The following is a 22,182-nucleotide window of genomic DNA, read 5'->3' on the forward strand; positions in this document are numbered from 1 at the left end:
TCCCATGCAGCTGTAGGGCCCAAGGACTTAGGCCATCCTCCACTGCCTTCCCGGGCCACAGCAGAGAGCTGGACTGGAAGAGGAGCAACCGGGACAGAATCCGGTGCCCCAACCAGGACTAGAACCCCAGGTACTGGCACCGCAGGTGGAGGATTAGCCTAGTGAGCCGCAGCACCGGCCGCATATACCCAGTTTTGCCAGCAAAATTTATTGAAGACATTATCCTTTCTCCAATTTGTGTTCTGGGTGCCTTTGTCAAAAATCAGTTGGCTGTATGTACATGGATTAATTTCTGGGCTCCCATTTGTGTTTTATTGATCTGTGTGTCAGTGCCATGCTGTTTTAATTACCATTGCTTTGCAGTATGCTTTGAAGTCAGGTATTGTAGTGCCTACAGCTTGAACCCCACCCCCACCATCCCCAGCCCCAGGATCACTTTGGCAATGAACTTTGCAACCGCAGCTTAGCTGTTCAGAAATGTCCATGTTCATTCTTCCAGGGCTTCAGCTGGTTCTGGCTGAAGGCACAAGGCTCTGTGTACAGTCACTCACTTTGGGGGGCAGATACGGAAGGAAACCACCCCAACCCCCGGAACCCCGTAAGGAATATGTCCTAAATAGCAGGGCGCAAGGTGACGGCTTGCGTAACTCTCAAGGCGGGAACAGCTGAGCAGGGCTCCCAGGAGCTGAGCAGAGGGTATGGTGGCCCCAGATTTAAACACCAGTTTGGGTCATTTGCCCTGCTGCTTTGATATCTTGAAGGCCACGGGCTGGGGCTAAGTTAATGTTTCGTTTGTAGCGTACACACAGCGCTCGGTTACTGAGTCCAGAGAACAAGCTGACTCATTCTTACAAAACAGAAAAGGGACCCGTGTCTCCAGCTGTGTGGTTGCCCCCAGCCTCTTACACATACCCAGGGCCACACAGAGCACATACTACCCTCCCCAGGAGGACCTCATAGGGTCCTGTAGAAAGTTCTAGTTCTCTGGGATGCAGATAGCACGCCTCCACCCTCACCTGCAGGGGCCCCTGCTGGGTCAGGGCTCTCAGGTTTACAGACTCTGCCAAATCACTCCCACATGCACAATACACACCCCTCCCACGTGCAAAACATGCCCGCCCCTCCAGGCCTCCCTTAAAAGCCCCCGTCCCGGCAGAGTCAGCCCAGGGGCTGGAATCTCTGCACCTGAGTCAGATCAGCTGCAGGTGAGGCGCTGTGGGTGAGTCCGAGAGAGCTGCTTGCACCCAGCACCCAGTGGTGGGCCAGGCACAGGAGCCACCCTGCGGACATTCCTGCATAAAGGGGATGGGGGTTGGAGGCTCGCCGGAGTCCCCGAGTCCCTGTTCCACGCGGTGTTCAGATCCTGCTGGGCAGATGCTGGGAGTCCCGGTCTGACTCCTGCCTGCGCTCGGGGCTCTGGGCTCCGCCGTGTGGACTCTTGGTCCTGCTCTGCGAGTCGCCCTTTCTTCTTCACAAAACTGGGGCCCACGTTTGCATCCGTGTAGCTTCTCAGTCTATGTTTGGGCAGGCAAGAGGCCCCTCTGTGTTCTGTGCCATCTCTGACCCTTGCAGTCCGAGCTGGCACTGTGTTGGCAGGGCGATCTCTCTAAAAACTTGGTGAGAACTGCAGAGAGGTTCACGCCTTCAGAGAACAGACCCCCACGTCTCTCTCTCCCTTGGCCTCTGCATAGACTTGAAGCCTCTTAGAAGCCCTGGTGCTTTTAGCTGCCGCTCGGATCCTTGGGGACTTGACAAAGGATTTCCCAGCCACACCCCCGGCCTCATCCTCAGAGCCTCTTTAGCCCGCATGGGCCTGTAATCCGTCTTGCTCATTTTACCTTCTCTTGGTGGCTGGAAAAGCTAGGAGGTTCCAGCGTTTTAATAGAAGCAGCAAGCAGCAGCCAGCAGGCACTTCCGGTACTCTGCCTGGAGATGGCCTAAGCCACGTGGCCCGGGGTCACTTGGTTCATCTTGCACTTTGCGTATCACCACTTCAGCTTTCCTGCTCTCCCGTTGCGCACCTCTGAGAGCACGGATCCTCTCTGATTTCCTGACACCCCTGTTCGGGGGTGTCAAGCGCCAGTCACTCTGCCTTCTCTCTTCGGAAGCAGGGTGCACCCTGCACTGGGAGCCCCTGACAGTCAGTTACTTCTGCATACTGCACGGAGCACCTTCCACCCACGCGCACTGGAGGTCCCCCAGGGCGCCGAGTGCTCCTGGCCCTCATGCCTCAGTGGGGCAGATGTGTTCCGTCACCCCAAAAGCAGAGGCAACATTGCAATTGAGGAGCAGAAAACCGGGGACTTCTCTTTTTCATGGGACTGCCCCCAGGAGCAGCTTCCCCGAAGATGTGGTGTCAGGGCCGAGGTAGGAGTATTTGTCCTTGAGAAAGGTCAACAGCTCATAGGAAGGTCACAGTCAAGCTCAGTGTAACTGAGGGAGGCTTGGATGCCAGAAGAAGCAAGGGGACAGTGCCAGGAACCAAGTTACAAGGCTCTGCAGGGAGATATACCCCTAATTCTGGCTGTCAAGGGTTGTGAGCAAAATACCTGCATTAAGTCAGTCAACAAACAGTTAGCAAGTACTATGTGCTGTCAACTGTGGGACCCAAGAGTGAGCACCCCTCATAAGTTTTTCACCCTGGAAGAGCTTGCAATCTCATGGGACAGACAGATAGTAAGTGAACAAGGAACAAGGGAATATCAGGTACATCATAAATGGTGTGAAAGGACTGAAGCCGGAGGTGGCCGGGGGGACCTCCTTAGGTCATGTGGCCCGGGGCAGCGTCTCCAGGGCTCTGCGTGGGGTATCAGCCCTTGCTGGACCAGAGCTGCTGGATGGAGCAAGTAGGAACCTTTAAGTCAGAGGCTGAGCAAGCGGGAGTGTTTGGACACAGATAATGGGACAGGGGCTGGAGCAGGTGGAGAGAGCTCAGAACCAGCGGGGCTTTGAACCTGGAGGGGCAGAGAGGAGCCGAGCGGCAGGCGGAGGAAGGCAGCCAGGCAGCCGGGATCAGTCTCTGTGTTCTGTTCCCCCCGACGTGGCTGGGCTCAGATGAAGACTGGTGACTTCGGTAAGACAGGGCTGATCGCTTGGGAGCCAGGAGCCAGGGAAGGGTTAGCAGCCTCTCTGGCTGCCCCACATCCACCCGGCCAGCACTGGCCCCCCGCCCCCAAGTGTACAAGGAGCACAGGATTTTGCTGTGCCCTGTGGGCATTCACAGCCCTGTCTCTGCCTGCCAGGGGTCCTTTTGCTCACTAACCACACCAGGGAGCGAGGAGCTAGTGCGCTGCCCGGTGCCCCGGCCTTTTCACCGCCCTGGGAATCCGCCCAGGGTCCACACTGGGCCCCTCTTCTTGCCCTAAGTCGCCGCCAGCGCAGGCTCTGCTAGGTAGCCTTGACCTTGGCCTTTGCCAAAGCGAGCGAGCCCCAAGCTGGAGAGCAAGGCGTGCAGCGGCGGCGGTGGCACAGCAGAGCCGCCCCTGGCCCGGCCCCCATCCCCACCCCCACGCCGCCCGCCCCGCGCCCCTCCCCTCGCCGGCTCCAGCCTTGGCCGCCACCAACCGACCCGACGGCCAGGCTTGGGCCCCACCTCCTCGCCGCCCGGCCGGGTCTGCGCCGTCTCCGGCCCCGGGACTGCGGCTCGCAGAGGTCGGGTCGCCCGGGACGCCTGCGCCTCCTCCGGTCCTTGGTGAGTGCCGCGGGCCCGCGGGAGGGAGGCCAGGGTTGGGGGCTCCGGGCTCGCATCCGCCGCGAGGGCAGCTGCGAGCCTGGCCGAGGGGCCGCGGGCTCGGGACCCGGACGAGGGGCTGGGGAGTCCGCACGTCCTATGGCGTGCGCACTGCTGGCCCAGCCCACAGACGGGCAAACTGGGGCTCTGAGAGAAATGGACACCCCAAAACGGTCGCGGACCGCCCGCTCCCCCGCCCTGGGAGCCAGCCGGCTTCCCAAAGCCCCTCACCCCATTGCCGGGACTGGGAAAGGGGCCCCGTGATTGGCCGAGTCCGGAGGCCTGGCCCGAAAGCCTCCTGCGATTGGAGCGGTCGTCCCGGAGCCGCTGCGGGAGGGGCGGCGCCCGGGCTCCCAGGGTCCCGGGTCCGCCGCCCCCCAAAGGGCAGCGAGAACCTCCGACGTGCGGCCGGGGGCAGACCGCGGCCCGGGGCTGGGGGTGTTGGCCACGGCGAGTTCCCTGCCCTCGGAGCCTCTGATCTCGTCCGCGGATCTGGGAGGTGGGGGGGGGGGGGGAGGTGGCCCGGGAAAGGCTACGGACCCGCTGAACCCTCGGCAGGAGATAGCCCGGAGGCGTTCCTTAGGCACGGAGATGGAGATGGAGAGGACTCCTCCTGGCCGGAGCTGAGGCCGCGGGTACAGGGCCCGGGTCACTGCGCTGGTCCCGGTGCCCAGAGCTGGGGGAGAGGTCAGGGGGTCAGTGTATGGCTTCCAGGGGACCCTGCTGTGGAAGGGACAAAGTGTTCTCCCGCTGGGAGGCCAGGGTGAGCAGGAGAGGGCTGAGCAGGGCAATGGGCGCCTTGCGGCCCAAGGTGGGGTGCTGGGCATAGCCCTTGCCTTGCTACGTCCCTGACTGTAGTGCCCTGGGGAGCCAGGCTTGGACTGGGGGCTGGGGGCACGAGGTCTGGGAAGCCCTGAGGGTCTTCCCTCCCTCCCCGGCGCCCTCCACTTGCAACCCGGGAGGGCGTGAACGCAGCGGCTACAGCTCCGGAGGGCGGAGGCGGGGAGGCCAAGTGGGGCCCCGCCCCTCCTGCACCTGTTCTTCGTGCGGCCAAAGGCCAAGGTTGGCGGAGACGTCTCCGCGGCCCGCGTGCCTCCTGAGCCCAGCTTCCCCCGCCCCCTGCTTCCCTACAGCCAATAGATGGGGTTTTTGGTATCCCTTTATTTTTCCCACAAGTAATACACGTTCAGTATGGAAAAAGAACAGAGCAGTCGGGTAAGAAGAAATAATAATAATTACAATAATCTGAGCATATCAAAACCGCGAATCCTCTACCCAGTAACTTTTAACATTCCAGTGTGGACTGTTCCAGGCTTTTACACCGCAAATTCACACACACACACACACACACACCCCTCCCGAAGCACACACAAATACACACCTGCGCCTGTGTTGCACATTGTAGTTCAGCTCCTGTGTGCTGGACAGTATGTCGCGATGTCTGTCTGGCTTACAAGATGAGACTGTCCCATAGCAAAAATCCACACGTGTTTATTTTCTTGTCCCCATATAATTTAGAAGTGAAATTGCCCAGCTGGAGGGATTGAACCATTTTTAGGATTTTGGTACTCATGGCCACAGCAGACAGTTTGCACCAGTTTGTTTTCCATTTCCCCATAAGGTAGCAACCATGAGGTATTTATATGTTTTTACATACTGTCCAGTCTTAGGGGAGAAATAGAACCCCTTATTTTCTTTGTTATTTCTTTGAGAATCTGAGATTTGAACATGTTTTTATTCGTCTGTTGATGGTAAGATTTTTTTTTCCCGTGTCTTGTGGCGAATGGTGGGACACACGCGGGTTTCACAGGCTTCACAGAAAATAGATACTTGTGAAAAAATGCAGAAATTGCTAAAGTTTCTGCAGCAAACTTAATGGATCTTTGAAGTCCGGGTTCCAAAAACTCCTTGGAGCTTCTTTGTAGGATGTGTTCTGTTCTCGTATGCAAATTGGCCACACACCGTGTTGTGTTTCACTTTTCTCCTTTAGTGTCAGGCTTCCGAAGACAGTGTGATCTTTGATGTGTTTGTCTTTGATTTAAACATCGGGTACTGTTTGGAGTCAAGTGTGCATTCAGAACTAGGTTTATTGATTTGTTATTAGCTGCAGGGCACAGGGTACGCTGGAGTTCCCTCTGGGTGCGGTGCCTTCTCTGGGCTTTCACACCTGAGGGGGGGGGGGCACCTGCGTATCCACTGCCTTCAGGGACAGTTTCCCAGCCCTGAAACGCCCCTCACCTCTACCCCCTCTCCCCTCTCCGTGTGCTCCCTGAGCCTCCCTCCCCTCCCCAATCCTGGCTCACTCCGCAGTTTTGCCTTTTCCCGAACGTCATGAATCAGAATCAGAGCGGCAGCCGTGTCAGACTGGTTCTTTCCCTCTGCCGTGTGGCCGTGTGCTCTGAGGGTTCCTCCCTGTGTTTCTGTAGCTCGCAGAGCCTCTCTTTCTGTCACTCGTTTGAATGTGGCTGCACCACGGTTTGTTTCTCCGTTCGCCCGCTGGAGGTCATCTTGGATGTTCCGGGTTTCGGCAGTTATGAACAAAGCTACTGTCTGTATTTGTGCACAGTTTTTGTGTGGACGTTAGTTTCTACTCATTTGGGTAAATACACACAGCGGGATTGATGGGGCATGCAGCTCATATGCTTCCTGTGTTGGAAGAGACTGTCAAACTGTCTTCCAGCCAGACTGCACCTGTTTTTCATCTCTACCCGCAACGAGTGAGAGTTCCAGTAGCTTTATATCTTCCTCAGCACTTGGCATCAGCTCCGTTTGGGATTCAACCATTCTCATGGTGTGTGGTGATGTCTCATTGTTATATTCCAAATTGCAATCCATCTTGAGTGAGTGTTGAACATTTTCCTATGTGCTCATCTGCCCATTTGTATGTCTTCTTTGCTGAGGTATCTGTGAATATCTTTCACCTGTCTTTATTTATTTTTAGTTTTTGAGAGTTAGAGTTACAGACAGTGAGAGGGAGAGATGGAGAGAAAGATCTTCTATCCACTGGTTCATTCATCAAATGGCCGCAATGGCTGGAATTGAGCCAGTCTGAAGCCAAGACCCAGGAGCTTCCTCTGGGTCACCCACGTGGGTGCAGGGACCCAAGCACTTGGGCCACCTTCTGTTGCTTTCCCAGGCCATAGCAGAGAGCTGGATTAGAGCAGCCAGGTCTCGAACCAGTGCCCATATGGGATGCCTGCACTGCAGGCGGCAGCTTTATCCGAGTGCCACAATGCTGGCCCTAGATCTGTCTTTATCAAACATTCTCTCCCATTCTGTAGCTTGCCTTTTTGTTCCTGTGACAGTGTCCTTTGCAGAGAAGTGAACTCTGGCTCATCTAGTCTAAATTCCATGGGTCCCTCCGTGCTGTGTCTCGAAAGTCATCGTTGAACCTGAGGCCATCTAAGTTGTCTCCTGCACTTGTGCTGTCTTCTAGGGGCTACACAGTCTGGTGATTCAGCTTTAGGTCTCTGCTCCACTCTGAGTTTGCTTTTGTGAAAGGTGTGGGGTCTGTGTCTACATTCATATTTTTGTGTGTGAGTGTCCGGTCATTCCAGCATCTTTCTTTGAAACGCTGTCTTGTCTCCATGATACTGCCCTTGCTCCTTTGTCCAAGACCAGTTGACTGTATTTAAGTGTTATCTCTTTCTCTTCTAAAATCTAAAACCTTAGCCAAGACCGCACTGTCTTTTACTGCAGCTTTACAGTAGGCCTTGAAGTTGAGTGGTGTCTGTCGTCCCCCTTTGCTCTCCTTCAATACTGTGTTGACTACTCTGAGTCTTGTTTTTCCACGTAGACTTCAAAATCGGTTTGTTGGTATCCACATAATAACTTGCTGAAGTTTTGATCGGCACTAGGTTGGATCTATAGATTGGTTGGACTGATAGCTTCACAATATTGTCTTTCTATCCATGAACATGGAATATCTCCCCATTCATTTTAGATGTTCTCTGATTTCTTTCGTCATAAGGTCGGTGGTTTTCCTCATACAGATCTTGGACGTATTTTGTTAGGTGTAAACCTGGTTTTTGTTTTTTAGTGCTACTGGAAATGGTATTGTATTTTTAATTTCAAATCTTTGCTGTCTGTGGCTGGTCTCGAGGGCACCTCATTACTTTTATGGACAGCAGTTAATTGTGAACAGACACAGTTTGTTCTTGTTTTCTTGTCTGTATGCCTTTCATTTGCTTTCCCCCTTTTACTGTATTATGTTGACTAGGAATGATGAGATGGGACGTCCTCACCTTGTCCTGATCCTACAGGGAAGCTTCATGAAGTATGCTGTTAGCTACAGGGTTTTTTAAATATACATTTTCTTTCCTAATTTAAGTTTCCTCAATTTCTCATTTGCTGAGCGCTTTTGATCATGAATAAGTATTGAATTTCATCAAATGCAATTTCCAGATCTCTTCATGTGATAAGATTTTTCTTCTCTGACCTGTTCATTCCATGAATTACATTAATTGATTTTCAAATGTTTAGCCTAGAATAAATTTCACTTAGTGATTGTATTTAATTCCTTTTATACATTGTTGGATGTGACTTATTGATGTTTTAAAAGTCTTGACATCTGTGTTCATAAGAGATATTGATGAGCTGGCGCCGTGGCTCAACAGGCTAATCCTCCACCTTGCGGCGCCGGCACACCGGGTTCTAGTCCCGGTCAGAGCGCCGGATTCTGCCCCGGTTGCTCCTCTTCCAGTCTAGCTCTCTGCTGTGGCCCGGGAGTGCAGTGGAGGATGGCCCAAGTGCTTGGGCCCTGCACCCCATGGGAGACCAGGAGAAGCACCTGGCTCCTGGCTTCCAATCAGCGCGGTGCACCGGACACAGCACGCCGGCTGCAGCGGCCATTGGAGGGTGAACCAACAGCAAAGGAAGACCTTTCTCTCTGTCTCTCTCTCTCTCTCTCACTGTCCACTCTGCCTGCCAAAAAAAAAGATATTGATTTGAATATTTCCTTTCTCCTCCCTGGTTTTTGGTAGTAGGGTAAGGTTGGCCCTAGGAAGTGAGACGATTCTCTTTCTGTTTTCTAGAAGAGGTCGTAGAGCAGTGGTATGACTCCTTCCTTAAATGTTTGGTGGAATTTGTAAATGCAGGTGCTTTCTCCTTGGGGACGTTATTAATTACTGACTCAGTTTCTTTCATTGTGGCAGGCATATTCAGATCATCTATTTATCCTTGTGTGAGTTTTGGGAACTTGTGCCTTTCAAGAGACTGTTGAATTTCATCAAAGTTATCAAATATGTAGATGTAGAACTGTTCATAAAAGTCCTTGATTATCCCCTCAGTGACCATGGGTCAGTATTGATGGCTCTTCTCTCATTTTTTGATATGAGTAAGCCATGTCGTCTCTCTCTTCCTAGTTAACTTGGCTTTTCATTTTTATTCATCTTGCGAAAGACCTGGCGTTTGGTTTTATTGATTTTCTCCAACGATTTCCTGTTTTGAATTTCAAATTCTACTTTAATTTTTATTCTGTTTCTATCCACTCTGGATTAAAGTGCTCTTCCTACAATGGAAGCTTGGATTACTGATTTTAGGTCTTTCTTGCTTAATGGTATATGCATTCAGGACTCTGAATTTGCCTCTCAGGACGGCTTAAGCTGCATCCCCATGAATCTTCATGATAGCAAAACGCCCAATCTGGAGAACACATGAAGAAAAGAAGTTTATGTAGCTCACACTCTGGAAGCTCAAATGCACACAGGCCCTTGGTGGAGACACTCAAACCGCATCCAAACCTATGATGTTATCCCGTGTATTTTGATAAATTATATTTTTATTTTAGTTTCATTCAAAGCATTTCAAAATTCCTCCTGAGACGTCTTTTTTTGTTGAACCTACATATTGCATAGAAGCATTTCACTTAATCTCCATACAGTGTGTGTTTTCTGCGTTCTTTCTATTTTTGATACCCAGTGATTGGATCGTGGTCTGAGTCGTTTTACGGCTCCTTCTCCGTGACTCTTGGCGCGTGTGTGTTTCGTGGCCCAAGTTGTGGTCTGTCTTGGCCACTATTCCGTGTGAGCTTGACAACAATGTGTATTGTGCTGTTGGGGGACGTGTTCAATAAATGGGGAATCCATGTGGTCACGTGATGGTGTTGTCCATTTTGACTGTGTCCCTCCTGACTCCCGGCGGGCCTGGTGCCTCAGTGGGCACCCACAGAGGGGCCTCGCAGCGTCCTCATCTGTGTCTCCTCTCCATTCTGCTGGCGTGATACGAAGGGGTGCCGAGGTCACAAGGGCTGCGCCCCCCTAGATGAGTTAGTGCCGCTGTCCCGGAAATGGGTGAGTTTCCGCCAGAGCGGATCCTTAGAAAAGCGAGCTCAGCTTCGCTCCTGCCCCTCGCTTTCCTGCTCTCCCAGTGTGGTACAAGAAGGCCCTCGGCAGGTGCCAGCCCCTTGGCCTGGCGCTCCCCAGCCTGAGGATCTGTGAGAAACGAATGTCTTCTCTCTATAAGCTGCCCGGGCCATGGTGGTCTGTTATAACAACAGAGAACGGCCGAAGGCTCTCCCAGCTTTTTCCTGCACGTATTTCGCACCTCCACCTCCATTGGCACAGCAAAGGGTTAAATCGTCCCGCAGAATCAGCCCCTCCCCGTGGCCCAGTCCCCTTCTTTTTGTCTCATAATCTTCCTTGCCCTGAGTATGTTTTTCTGAAGTTAATAAAGCTGCTGGTGTTACCCAGTGTGCGTTTCCCATCCCTTTACATTTAATCTATTTGTGTTTTTATGTAAAAGTGGGCTCATGTAGACAGCATACAGTTGGGTCCTGATGTTTTTTAAAAATCTACTCTGATAACCTCTGTGTCTTAACGGATAAGGTTGAAAGAGATTCTTGATCTAGTAGGATCAAGGTCTACAATATCTATGATCGCTTCCCATCCATTGCTGCTGATATTTATTTTTTTATATTATCCCATTTCCATTTCTCCCTTAGCACATGGATCATGTCTTTTGTTGCTTTTTTAAGTGATCACCTGGAGAGCTTGCAGTGTACATTTTCAGTCATCCAGAGAGAAGGTGTTTCCAGTAACACTGCTATGAGCAGCGCGGGTGCCTTAAGACAGAGCTCCTCACCCCTCCCTTCCGTGCCTTCTTGTCACCGCTGTCATTCATGTCACCACCCACGAGCTACTGAAAGTGTCACTGCTATTACTATTTTGAACACAATGCTATCTGGCAGATTAAGAATTAGAAAACCTATTCATTTTCCCTTTATTTCCTCTTTGGTACTCATCCATTCTTTATGTAGATCTGAGTTCCTGTCAATGTCATTTTACCTTTTTTTCTGAATAACTTTTTTTAGCAAACCTTGTAAGGCGGGTTTTTGTTTGAGAAAGTCATTATCTCTCCTTCACTTACAAAAATATTGATTATTTGGGAGGCAGAGAGACTAACAGAGCGAGAGAGCTCCTATCTGCTGATTCACTCCCCAAATGCCCAAAATGACCAGCGGCTGCGCCAGACCCAGGCAATGGCCCAGGCGAAAGCCAGGAGCCTGGAACTCAATCCAGGCCTCCCACACGTGGGTGGCAGGGACACAAGTACTTGGACCATGCACCTGCTGCCCACCAGAGTGCGCATTAGCAGGAAGCTGGAATTGGGAACAGAGCCACAACTCAAACCCAGGCGCTCAGATGTGGGCTGTGGGGGTCCCTTGGCTGCTAGGCTAAATGCCTTCCCCTTTCTCTTTAACACAAAGAACAAACAAATTTATTTATCTGTCTGAAAGGTAGCCAGAGACAGAGAGAGATTACCCATCTGCTGGTTTATTCTACGAATGCCTACAGTGGCCAGAGCTGAGCCAGCAGGGACCCAACTACTTAAGCCATCACCTGCCCTCTCCAGTTGGGACTGACATGGGAACTCAAACTCAGGCACTTTGATATGGGATGTGAGTGTCTTAGCCACTGTGCCCAGTTGCCTGCCTCTGTCGGTGATACATTTTCAGGTGAATTTTTGATATGGTGAGAGAGAGTCTGGTTTCATTTTTCTGTGTGCAGCTATCCAGTGTTCCCAGAACCACCTGTCCTTTCGCCAACGTTCTTGGTGCTTATGTCAGCATCCAGTTGGCTGTTATGCAAGGATGTATTTTCAGGCTCTACTGAGTTCCCTTGGTCCTTGAGTCTGTTTTTATGCCAGTATCAAGCTGTTGTGGTTGCTCTATTTTGTATTCAGGTAGTGTGATGGTTGCAGCTTTGTTCTTTTCACTCAAGATTGCTTTGGCTATTTGAGGTCTTTTGAGGTTCCACACAAATTTTAGGATTGTTTTCTTGATTTTTGTGAAAAATTATCATTGGTATTTTGATAGGGATTATTTTGAACATGTCACTTGCTTTGAATCTGTGAATATTTTAATAGTATTCATTCTTCCAGTCCATGAACATGGGATACCTATCCATTTGTGCCCTCTTCAATTTTTCTAATGTTTCATAATTTTCCTTGTAAAGCTCTTTCACCTCCTTGGTTAGATGTATTTCTAATTTCTGTTGTAAATGGGCTTGCTCTCTTGATTTCTCTTCAGATAACTTACTATCGGTGTATCACAAGACTGCCGGTTTTGTGTGTTGATTTTGTGTCCTGCAACCCTGCTGAGCTTGTCTAATCTGGTTTGTTATGAAGTCTTGGGTGTGTTCCATGTATATGATCATGTCATCTACAAATGGAAAGTTTGACCTCCGTTCCAATTTTCTTACCTTGTGTTTCTTTCTCGCCTGATTGCTCTGTCTAGGGCTTGTATGCTCTGTCAAGTAGAAATGACAAGTACGGGCATCCTTGACTTCCTCCAGATCTTAGGGGAAAAGCTTTCAGTTTTCCCCCATTGAGTCTGATGTTAGCTGTGTGCTTGATATATGTGGCATTTATTACGTGGAGGTCCGTTTCTGCTCTTTCTGACTTGTTGAGAGTTTCCATCAAGAAGGGATGTTGTAGTTTGGAAAATGCCTCTTCTGCGTCTGTTGAGATGATCATATGACTCTGTCCTTTGTTCCATTCATGTGGTATTGATTGGCCTATGTCGGGCCATCCTCACATCTGTGGGACGAATCCTGCTGGATCATGCTGAATGCTCCTCTTCACGGGCTGTGAATCCAGTCGGTTCTTTCGCTGGGATTTCTCCCCAGTCTTTACTGTGGGAACCTAGCAAGGCTCCTGGAGGTAAAGCTCACAACACCGTGAGCCCTCCCGGGCTTGGTCCTCCCCACCCCAATCCCCACCCGCACCCCCAGTGTTGGCTCTCAGCCTTGTGCACACCGGGCCTCTAGCGGCTCATCCGTCACACTTCAAGCTTTGCTGCCCTGGCACTGGCCGGTGGAGGGCTCTGCTCATGCGCTCCTGCTCTGGTGAGATGTGCACCCCCACCTGGCTGGGAGCAGCACTTTGCTCCAGGGTCTCAATTCTCTGACAAATCTAAGAGGAGTTGTTCATTTGCTGTTGGTTTAGCTTTCAGCTTGTGAGGCCAAGACTGGTGACTTCCAACCCCCTTACTGGCCAGACTGGAAACCGGAAGTCCTCTTTGTCATTCAATTTTTCCTTTTTGGAAGCTGGGACCCAGGCTCCAGCGCACTGAATAGTCCATCCTTCTCTTACCAATATGAAATGCCAATGTGATTATATGAAGCACTCCTCTCTTTCACTCTGGTTTTCCCTTTGTTTGGAAAGGTACTTCTAGAAGTTCACGGAGAATTACAAGTTTAATTTGGCAGAACAGATTTGAAATCCATGAATAATTTTTGTCATAATACATATCCCCCTGAACCGTGTGAAGTGCTCTCATACATACGAACATGCACGTCCATGTGTGTGTGGTTAAGAAAGTGCCAGTCTTCCACGTGCAGAATCCTGAACAGGTTATTAGCTCATGAAATCTATCACTGCAATAGCTGTTTGTTAAAAGTAGCTTGTGACTGAATATGTTTATGCTAAGAAGGCAAGGATAATTCAGTATGGAGTCGCTATTCATGAGCTTTGCGAAGTTTATAGAGCTCTCTTTCGATGAGCTAAAGCTCATAGAACCTGCTAAGGCTGAATGTTTTCATCCCTGTGACCTGGGAAAGACTTTCCCCAGCTCACAACCACACAGACGCGTGCACACAGGCTCGGTGAGAACCATGAGTGAGGACCTCTGCAGCATCCCTATTTGTGGTAGCCTCAACCGGAACCCACCCAGCCGCCCATCAGTAGTGCAATGGGGGAAATGAACTGTGGCACATGCACATGGTATATGAAGAATGTGGTACAGCCAAGTACAGCCACAAGGCTACTATTGGGGAGATCCACAGATACAATGTATGGTTGCTTCACTATCAAAGGAGTGCATGTGTGTGTGTGTGTGTGTGACGTCCGGCTGCACTTCATGGGGCAAAGTGGCCATGACAGGCTCAGAGGGGCTGATTCCTCCTTGCCCCAGCCCCTGGCTACCCCCATCTTCATCCTTGGCAGTGTTTGCCCAAGCCCCTGCCCTATTGAGGCTGAGGGCAACGGCCCCTTCAGCTGAAGCCTCCCACGCCCAGCCCTGGGGCCCCACCCTGGTTCCTCTTGTAGCTCCCTCGCTCTGTGGCACGTGGCATCTTTCTCATTAAAATGTGAGGAAGCCGAGGCTTGGTGTGACCTGACTGAGGCCACAGAACTCCAGTCACAGACCTGCTCAGGTACACCTCCAGGCTTCCATGCCCAGTGTTCCATCTCCTTGGGGGGCTTTCAAATAGGACTCCCCAGAAGCTCCTGCCTCGCTCTGACTCACCTGCCACGGATCTGAGAGCCTGCTGTCCCCGTGGGCACCAAGCGGACACCTCCTCCGGTGCCATCCCCAACAGCGGTCTCCCTGGCAGGTGCCGTGTCTTGAGCCAGGGCCGGTTCCCCAGAGCCCACCTCACTGATGCTGAGGCCTGATTCCTTGCCCAGGGCCTCCCGACACCTGCTGCCATGAAGATCGCCGTGATCGGGCAGAGCCTGTTTGGCCAGGAGGTGTACTGCCACCTGCGGAAGGATGGCCACGAGGTGGTGGGCGTGTTCACCATCCCCGACAAGGACGGCAAGGCCGACCCCCTGGGTGAGTGCGTGGCCCTGCTGCGGGACAGAGGGGGATGGGGACCTGTCCAGGCAGAGGGGCGGCAGTGGGCACGGAGGCAGAAGCAGAAGTCTGCAGGGTCTTGGCGGGGAGGCCTGGCTGAATCCTGCTGGGGGCCACTGGCCGATGGATGTCCCCACACACACCCCTTGGTGGTGTGGGGTGGCCCTTGTGTCCTGGAGAAGTGCCACGGAGAAGCCCGGCCATCCCCAAGCTTCTTGGAGCCTCAACCATGCTCTGCAGGGGCTCCCAGGGATGCAGTCAGTGTGGTCGCTGCCCCATGGTGCCCGAGGCCAGCTCTGCATGGGGGAGGGGCTGTTAAAGGCTCCCCGGGAAGTTTCTGACTCAGTAGAATGGGGTGGGGCCTGATTTCGTTCTGGCAGGTTCCTGGGTAACACGGTGCCCCCTGGTTCTAGAAGGAACCTGGTTTGAGAATCACGGGGCTGGGCCATTGCCTTTCAGCTGGGAACTTGAGCGCAGCAGGGGCCTCAGCCTGGCTGAGCAGAGCCTCCGGGGGGACCTGGTGGAGGTGGACTGAGGGGCGGGGCTTCAGCACGGAAGGCCAGGATTAGGATAGGGGGCCTGTGGCACTGGCTAGGTGCAGGAACGTGGCTCATGTGGGAGCAGGAAGCCCACAGTATGACCCTTGGGTTCAATGGCCATACCACCAACGCCAACCCAGGCCTCAGCCTCAGATCTATGTATGGTGTGACCCATGACATACCCTGACCCCAGCTCAGCACGAGCCCTACACCCGGACACTGAGTGCCCACTGTCACCCACGCTGATTCAGACCCCAGGCCACGCCCCACTTGCCCTCGGCCTCAGAAGTCCTGCAGGAGTATTGCAATGGCCACCGTGGGACAGCTTTGACAGAGTGCCATCTGCTGGCATCCCAGCCCACTCCCACACCAAGAGGCAGTGGCAGAGAGGGGGCCACAGAGGGGGTCAGTCTCTCCAGGGCAGAGGTCACAGCACGTGTGCTCCTGAGAAGTGATTACAGAGCAGCGCTCACTGGGTATTGAGGAACGGAGCAGAAAAAGAGGCGCTGGAATATCTGGAGGTAGTGAGCGTGCGAGGCAGCGGCCCCCGCGGAGGCCGAAGGTGGAGAAAGAAGCTGGAACTGCTGAGCCCAGACTGATTCAGAGCTGTGGGTTCATGCTGGTGCCGGAGGGCCCTGCACCACTCCCAGGCTGGAGTGGCCCCTGGGGTGCACGGGCTGGTGTGTCCATGCATGCATGTAGGCATATGTGCACACATGGGTGTGCATGTTTGCACACGTGGGGCTTGCATGTGCATTCACACGTGTGTGCACACATGCATGTGCTTGCATGCACACACGGAGGCTTATTCTGCACATGGCAGGAAAGCGGGTTCAGCCGCTGCCCTGGGAAGGAACCACAGTGGCTGGGGCAGAGAGTGGAGGCCCAGGGGCTGCTCCAGGGACAGGAACCCTAAAGAAAGGACCAAGCCCCCTTCTTCTTTCTCCCCGACCTCCTCCCTCCAGCCTTCCTGTCTGCCTCTACTCAGGGGATGGCAGGCAAAGCAGAGATGCGAGTTACACAGAGAGCCATGGGAGGGTGGAGTGACAGTCCCGTTGTGGGGGACGTGGCTGGGCCTCGGGGGACAGCTTCAGTGATGTGCACAGCCACCTGGGGCCAAGGAGGGGCCAGAAAGAGGGAGACAGGCAGGGGTCTTCGTGGGCTGCAGGAGACAGTATCCTGGCAGGGCAGTCCCCAAATCCTCCCCCCTTGTTTAGAGCCGCCCCGGGTCGGGGAAGGTGTCTCAGATGGGTGCATGGCTGAGTGGGGCCCGTTGCTTCCCCACTGCCCCACAGGCCTGGAGGCGGAGAAGGACGGCGTGCCCGTGTTCAAGTTCCCCCGGTGGCGGGCGAGAGGACAGGTTCTGCCGGAGGTGGTGGCCAAGTACCAGGCACTGGGTGCTGAGCTCAACGTGCTGCCCTTCTGCAGCCAGTTCATCCCCATGGAGATCATCAATGCCCCCCAACACGGCTCCATCATCTACCACCCCTCCCTGCTCCCCAGGCACCGCGGGGCCTCAGCCATCAACTGGTAAGAAGTGGCCAGAGCTTGGGGGTCCATGCCCTCCTCTCCCATTCCACCTGCCTCCCTCCCTCAGCCTGGAGCTTCCCTCTAGGGCTGTGCACCTGCCTGTCCCCTGCTGCTGAGTCACCCAGAAACAGGTGGGTGGGACACCATCCATAAGACAGGGTGCCCTGTGGTACCGGGGACAGGCGCTGTCATGGGCTGTGCACTCCCGCGGTGAATGGGTAAACAGGCTCCCACCTGGTGGCTGCTACAGAGGGCGCCCAGGGGGCTGGGGGAGGAGGAACATCCTCTGAGCTCACCGCCACCACTCCCATCACTCTCGGCTGCTTAAGACCCGGGAGGGGACAGAGGTGATGGAAAGGCTCAGCTGGACGCTGTAGCTGCTGGCGACAGGAAGAACTAGCAGGTTGATGTGTCAGATGGCAGACAAGATGCCTGGGCCGAGAAGAGTGTGTGGATTGGCAGTCAGGCCAGTCTGCCCGGGGCTCAGGCTCCCTGGTAATATCACCCTGCTCCTCTGGGCCTCAGTTTCCTCCCCTGTGAAATGGGTGCACCATGTTCGTTGCACCTGCCATGAGGATTAAGAGGCACAGGCATCTGTGGCTCACAGCGCAGTGCCTCGCATGGGCCTGGTGTCCGTCCACACCACTTTCCTTCTCCTTTCCTTTCCTGCGGGAGCATGCGTCAGGCTTTCCTGGAGGAGGCGGCGTCCTGTGGGGCTGCCCCTGGATGTCCTCCTCTGGGACGACCCCTCCCTCTCGACCTCAGAGTTTGGCTCTTCTGCTTCCCAGGACCCTCATTCATGGGGACAAGAAAGGGGGCTTCACCATCTTCTGGGCAGACGATGGTCTGGACACGGGGGACCTGCTGCTGCAGAGGGAGTGTGAGGTGCTCCCAGACGACACCGTGAGCACCTTGTACAACCGCTTCCTCTTCCCCGAAGGCATCAAGGGCATGGTAAGGCCTCCCCCGGCCCCCGGGGCCAGCGCTGTGCCCAGGCGCCCTCGCACCCAGCCTGCCACTCCGAGAGGCAGGTGCTTCTCCTGAGCCGGTCGGGCTGTTTCCCAGGACTTGGAGCGCCAGCGCTATCACATTGGGCATTTCAAAGAGGCAGAATGGGCACACACGGTGTGTTAGGAGGAGCCCTGATCACAGCCCACAGATCCTATTCAGAAGGCCTTAGCTGCAAAGGGGCCATTTGGGGTCCATTTAATAGACAGACTATAGGCAGAATAGTATCAGTCGTAGCTGAATCCAGAAGCTTAATCTAGGTCATGCGAAATAGGATTTTTTATTTAACCTGCTGTGCCGCATCTCAGCCTCCTAGTTCCCTGTCTTAACCCTCGGGTTCTGCTTTTCTCTGATTGTTCTCAAGCCGGCTGCTCTGAGCGGGAGAGAAGGCAGTCACTGGTGGCCCAAAGCCTCAAGGGAAGAGAAACCCTCCCTTAGAAATTGTGAATGAAAAATCAGGGAAATCACTGATTGGCTGCCTCCGTCACGTGCTTCTTTCTGTGGCTGCTGAGGAAGAGGATTGGCTGATCTGAAGCCGGGGGTGGGGCTTCTGAAGGACAAGGGAGACTGATGCTGGGACCCTGCACTTGGTGGAGCCCAGGCCTGCTGGGGCCCGGCTGTGCAGTGACACCAGAGTTACGCGTTTGGGCAGGGGTACAGGTGCCCTGGCTGGGCAGATAGACTGCCCAGTGACAGCCAATGGCAGGTGATGCTGTAGGACAGGATGACGTTTCCAGGAGACATTTGCTCTCTGGGCGAGACAGCTTGGCTATCCCATACAAATGCTCACGGCAGCCCCAGCGTCCGCCAGCCCCTTGCCCTCGGCTCCTGTTTCACACCCCTGCCCTTTATTGCTCAGGTTGTATATGTTCGTATTCACCCCATGGAGTGGCCTGCCCACAGGGCCAGTGAGCAGGGCAGCCTCGCTGGAGCCTGCGTGTGAGAGACGGGGAGGGGGAGACGCGCGTATCCCCCTCGAACAGTCTGAACGCCTGGCACTGCTGTGCGGCACACAGCTGTGGAGCTTCAGGCAAACGCACCCTAACACAGAATCTGCTTGCGTGGTTGCGTGGACTGCAACCTCAGCAGGTGTGCAAGCGTGGGTCGTGTCCACCATTGCTGCACATCCTGCCGGGCGCACCTGTCTGACCCATCCCTTCCCAGGCTGGGCACCTCCGAGTCTCCTCCCTGAGACCCCCCTCCAGGTGGGCCCAGGGCCCTCGCCTCTCCTCCTCTGATTCCTTCTCCCACCATCCTCATTTCAGAGATGCTCCCTCCTGCCCCATCTCCGAGCTCCAAACCTGCACCCGTTCACCCGATGAGCGGAGCAGGTGTCAGGCGGCACAGTGCAAACCCACGCACGTGTTGTAGGAGGCTTTAGGGTGTCTGGACATTAAGGTCTCAGGAAATGCAAGGTCATGTCCATGCTCTAAAACCATGCGGGTTTGTGACCCCCGCGCAGGGACCAGAGCACCTATTTCTCAGGTGCCACGGTGCACCAGCAGCTGGGGGTCAGGGAGGGAGGGTCGTGCTGCTGGGAACGCCCACCACCAGGCTCTCCCCAGGTGCAGGCCGTGAGGCTGATCGCTGAGGGCAAGGCCCCCCGCCTGCCTCAGCCCGAGGAAGGAGCCACCTACGAGGGGATTCAGAAGAAGGAAACTGCCCAGGTGAGTGCTGCCCCCTGACCGGAAGCCCCCTGTGTCTGGGCTGGGGTGCAGAGGGCAGCCTGGGGAAGCTGGGGAATGTCATTGTCTAGGCAAGACAAGAGGACAGCCCCAGCCAGGGACACGTGAGCAGAGGGAGGGGGCGTGTGGCACCCCAAAGGGCAGGGAGCTGAGTCTTTCTGGGCTTTCTTATTCCTCTTTAGGACACATGGGCAGGCTGAGTCCCCAGGGAGGGAGAAGCCAGGCGCTGGGAACTCTATCCGGGTCTCCCATGCGGGTGCAGGGGCCCAAGCACTTGAGCCATCCTCCACTACTTTCTCAGGTGCATTAGCTGGGAGCTGGCTCAGAAGTGGAGCAGCCAGGACTTGAACCGGCGCTCATGTGGGATGCGGTGGCTTCACCCCCGCGGGGTCACAGCGCCAGCCCCAAGGGCCTCCACCTGTGGATAGCACCAGAGAGTTGTCTTCCCCAAGCCATTCTAGAGCGTGCTCAGCCCATTGGAGGCTGGGGCCAGAGAGTACCCAGAACTGCGGCACCAGCTCTGGGACTCAGACCCACGTGCCAGCGAAGCCAGGGCTCCCCATGCCCTCAGCAGGGCCCAGCCCACTGTCCTGGGAGGAGTCGAGGAGGTGGGGAGGGGGCTTGGGCCAGCCCTGCAGAGCCCACCTACTCTGCTCTCCACAGATCAACTGGGACCAGCCCGCAGAGGCCATTCACAACTGGATCCGAGGGAATGACAAAGTGCCGGGAGCCTGGACGGAGGCCTGTGGACAGGTGTGTTCCTGCGTGGCCGGCGTTTGGCCCCGTGCGCTGGCGTGCTGCGCTCGCTGTAAAACCATCTCGTGTTCTTGCTTGATAAATAGCCACTGCCCTAACATCACCTCCCACCCACGTGCCCCTGAAGTCCTCAGCCCCTCCCCCAGGACGGAGAGAGCTGTCATCCCCCCAGCAGTTAAGAGTGGGTATCCGGCCTAGCAGGAGGCTTCCAGGCCCCTACAGCAGCTCAGGGTCCAGCTGTACTGACTGTAAAATATTCTGAGCCTCAGCTTGGGGCTCATGAAGACCCCTGCCCCGATTGGATCTGGCCCCAGGTGGGGGAGGGGCAGCATATAGGCCAGCTGCTGAAAGTGGGGGGGCGGCGCTGGGGCTCGCGAGCTCCTGCAGGTTTGTCCAAACCTCAGGTCAGCCTTGTCCAGCCCTGGACTGGCCAGGCCCCTGCTCCCCAACCCACTGGCTGGATGGTGCGTGGACGTCTCTGTGCTGCTCTCACTAACTGACATGAGCACATCCTCACCCGAGTGGCCGGGGCACAGTGGCCTCCCCAGGGTCCTGCCTGGACATGTCTCCCCAGTGTCTGAGGCTGTGGGCCAGCGTGAAGGGTCTTTGGACCCCTCTGCACAGCTCTGCCAGGCTGCTGGGAGCCAGAAAGCAAGAGACACGGGGGCCACAGGCTCCTTATCAAAACTTCGTGATTTTATCCTGAGCTCCTCCCTGTAATCTGGTCCAATCCGATCGCTTCCCGGAGGCACCACCCTAATGCATCAAGCATTAGCGCTTGTCCATTAACCATCAACAGAGGACTCTGGGTTTAAGTGTGTGCAGTGGCACAAGATCGCGTTCCATGCATTCCAGGGCCACTTCTCACTCCTGTTCTCCGATCCCCACCCCCTTGCCAGAAGCTGACGTTTTTCAACTCAACCTTGACCGTCCCAGGCTCAGTGCCCGAGGGAGACCCTTTGCCCATCCCAGGAGCCCATCGGCCAGGGCTGGTCACCAAAGCGGGGCTCATCCTCTTCGGCAATGATGACAAAATGGTAAGGGTACTGCCGTGGGTCACTGCTGCACCGTCCACTCAAGGCCACCACCTTCCTTACCCCCTCAGCCCCAGCTCAAGTCCTGCAGGAAAACCCCAGGATACTCTGGAAAGAAAAAAAAGGAAAAACCGAGACCCAGGGGACCAACCCCAGGCTAGCCCCCGACCACCAGCTTGGCCCTGAGCTGAGCACCTCTCCATCCTGGGAAGGCAGGCGCTCCGTCCCCCCGCCCCAAGCCCGGAGACCCCAGTGGTGTCAGACAACCTGGGATCGGGGTGACAGCAGAGCAACAAAGAGAGAGACAGAGATCATCCGTCTGCTGGTTCACTCCCTGAATGCCCGCCAAGGCCAGGGCTGGGCCAGGCCAAAATCAGGCTCCTGGAACTCCATCTGGGTCTCCCGCCTGGGTGGCAGGGACCCAAGTACTTGAGCCGTCACCTGCTGCCTCCCAGGATTGCATTAGCAGGAAGCTGGACTGGAAGTGGGGTAGCGGGGACACAGATATGCGGGCACCCCAAGTGGTGGCTTAACTCACTGTGCCTCAGCACCCGCCCCACCGGGCACTGGTTCAAAACAGTTTATGTGCATTAAATTTAATATTCTTTTTTCAATGATTTATTTATTTTATTTGAAAGGCAGAGTTACAGCAAGGGAGGGAGAGACATGGAGAGAGAGAGACATCTTCTCTCCACTGGTTCACTCCCTAAATGACCACAACGGCCAGAGCTGGGCCAGACTGAAGCCGGGAGCCAGGAGCTGCCTTTGGGTCACCCATGTTGGGGTAGGGGCCTAAGCACTCGGGCCATCCTCCATTGCTTTCTCG

At 54.6% G+C, this 22,182-nt stretch overlaps 1 protein-coding gene across 3 annotated transcripts in view; it reads left to right on the forward strand.

Annotated features, from left to right (window-relative positions):
* The first annotated feature begins 1,154 nt into the window (after positions 1–1,154).
* The window catches only part of ALDH1L1 (aldehyde dehydrogenase 1 family member L1), a 54,271-nt gene continuing 33,243 nt past the window's right edge, over positions 1,155–22,182 (forward strand). Inside the window, exons 1-7 of one of the 3 annotated variants that reach the window (XM_062200588.1) lie at positions 1,155–1,205; positions 14,636–14,783; positions 16,639–16,873; positions 17,662–17,827; positions 19,447–19,548; positions 20,230–20,319; positions 21,222–21,359. In XM_062200588.1, the coding sequence (XP_062056572.1) occupies positions 14,657–14,783; positions 16,639–16,873; positions 17,662–17,827; positions 19,447–19,548; positions 20,230–20,319; positions 21,222–21,359 (858 nt within the window). In that variant the 5' untranslated portion in view covers positions 1,155–1,205; positions 14,636–14,656. Of the gene's footprint in view, positions 1,220–3,578; positions 3,692–14,635; positions 14,784–16,638; positions 16,874–17,661; positions 17,828–19,446; positions 19,549–20,229; positions 20,320–21,221; positions 21,360–22,182 lie in introns of those variants that run through there. The other 2 variants (XM_062200589.1, XM_062200590.1) reach the window with 2 other exon arrangements.

This window comes from Lepus europaeus, chromosome 9 (genome assembly GCF_033115175.1).
Source record: "Lepus europaeus isolate LE1 chromosome 9, mLepTim1.pri, whole genome shotgun sequence".
Classification (NCBI taxonomy): domain Eukaryota; kingdom Metazoa; phylum Chordata; class Mammalia; order Lagomorpha; family Leporidae; genus Lepus; species Lepus europaeus.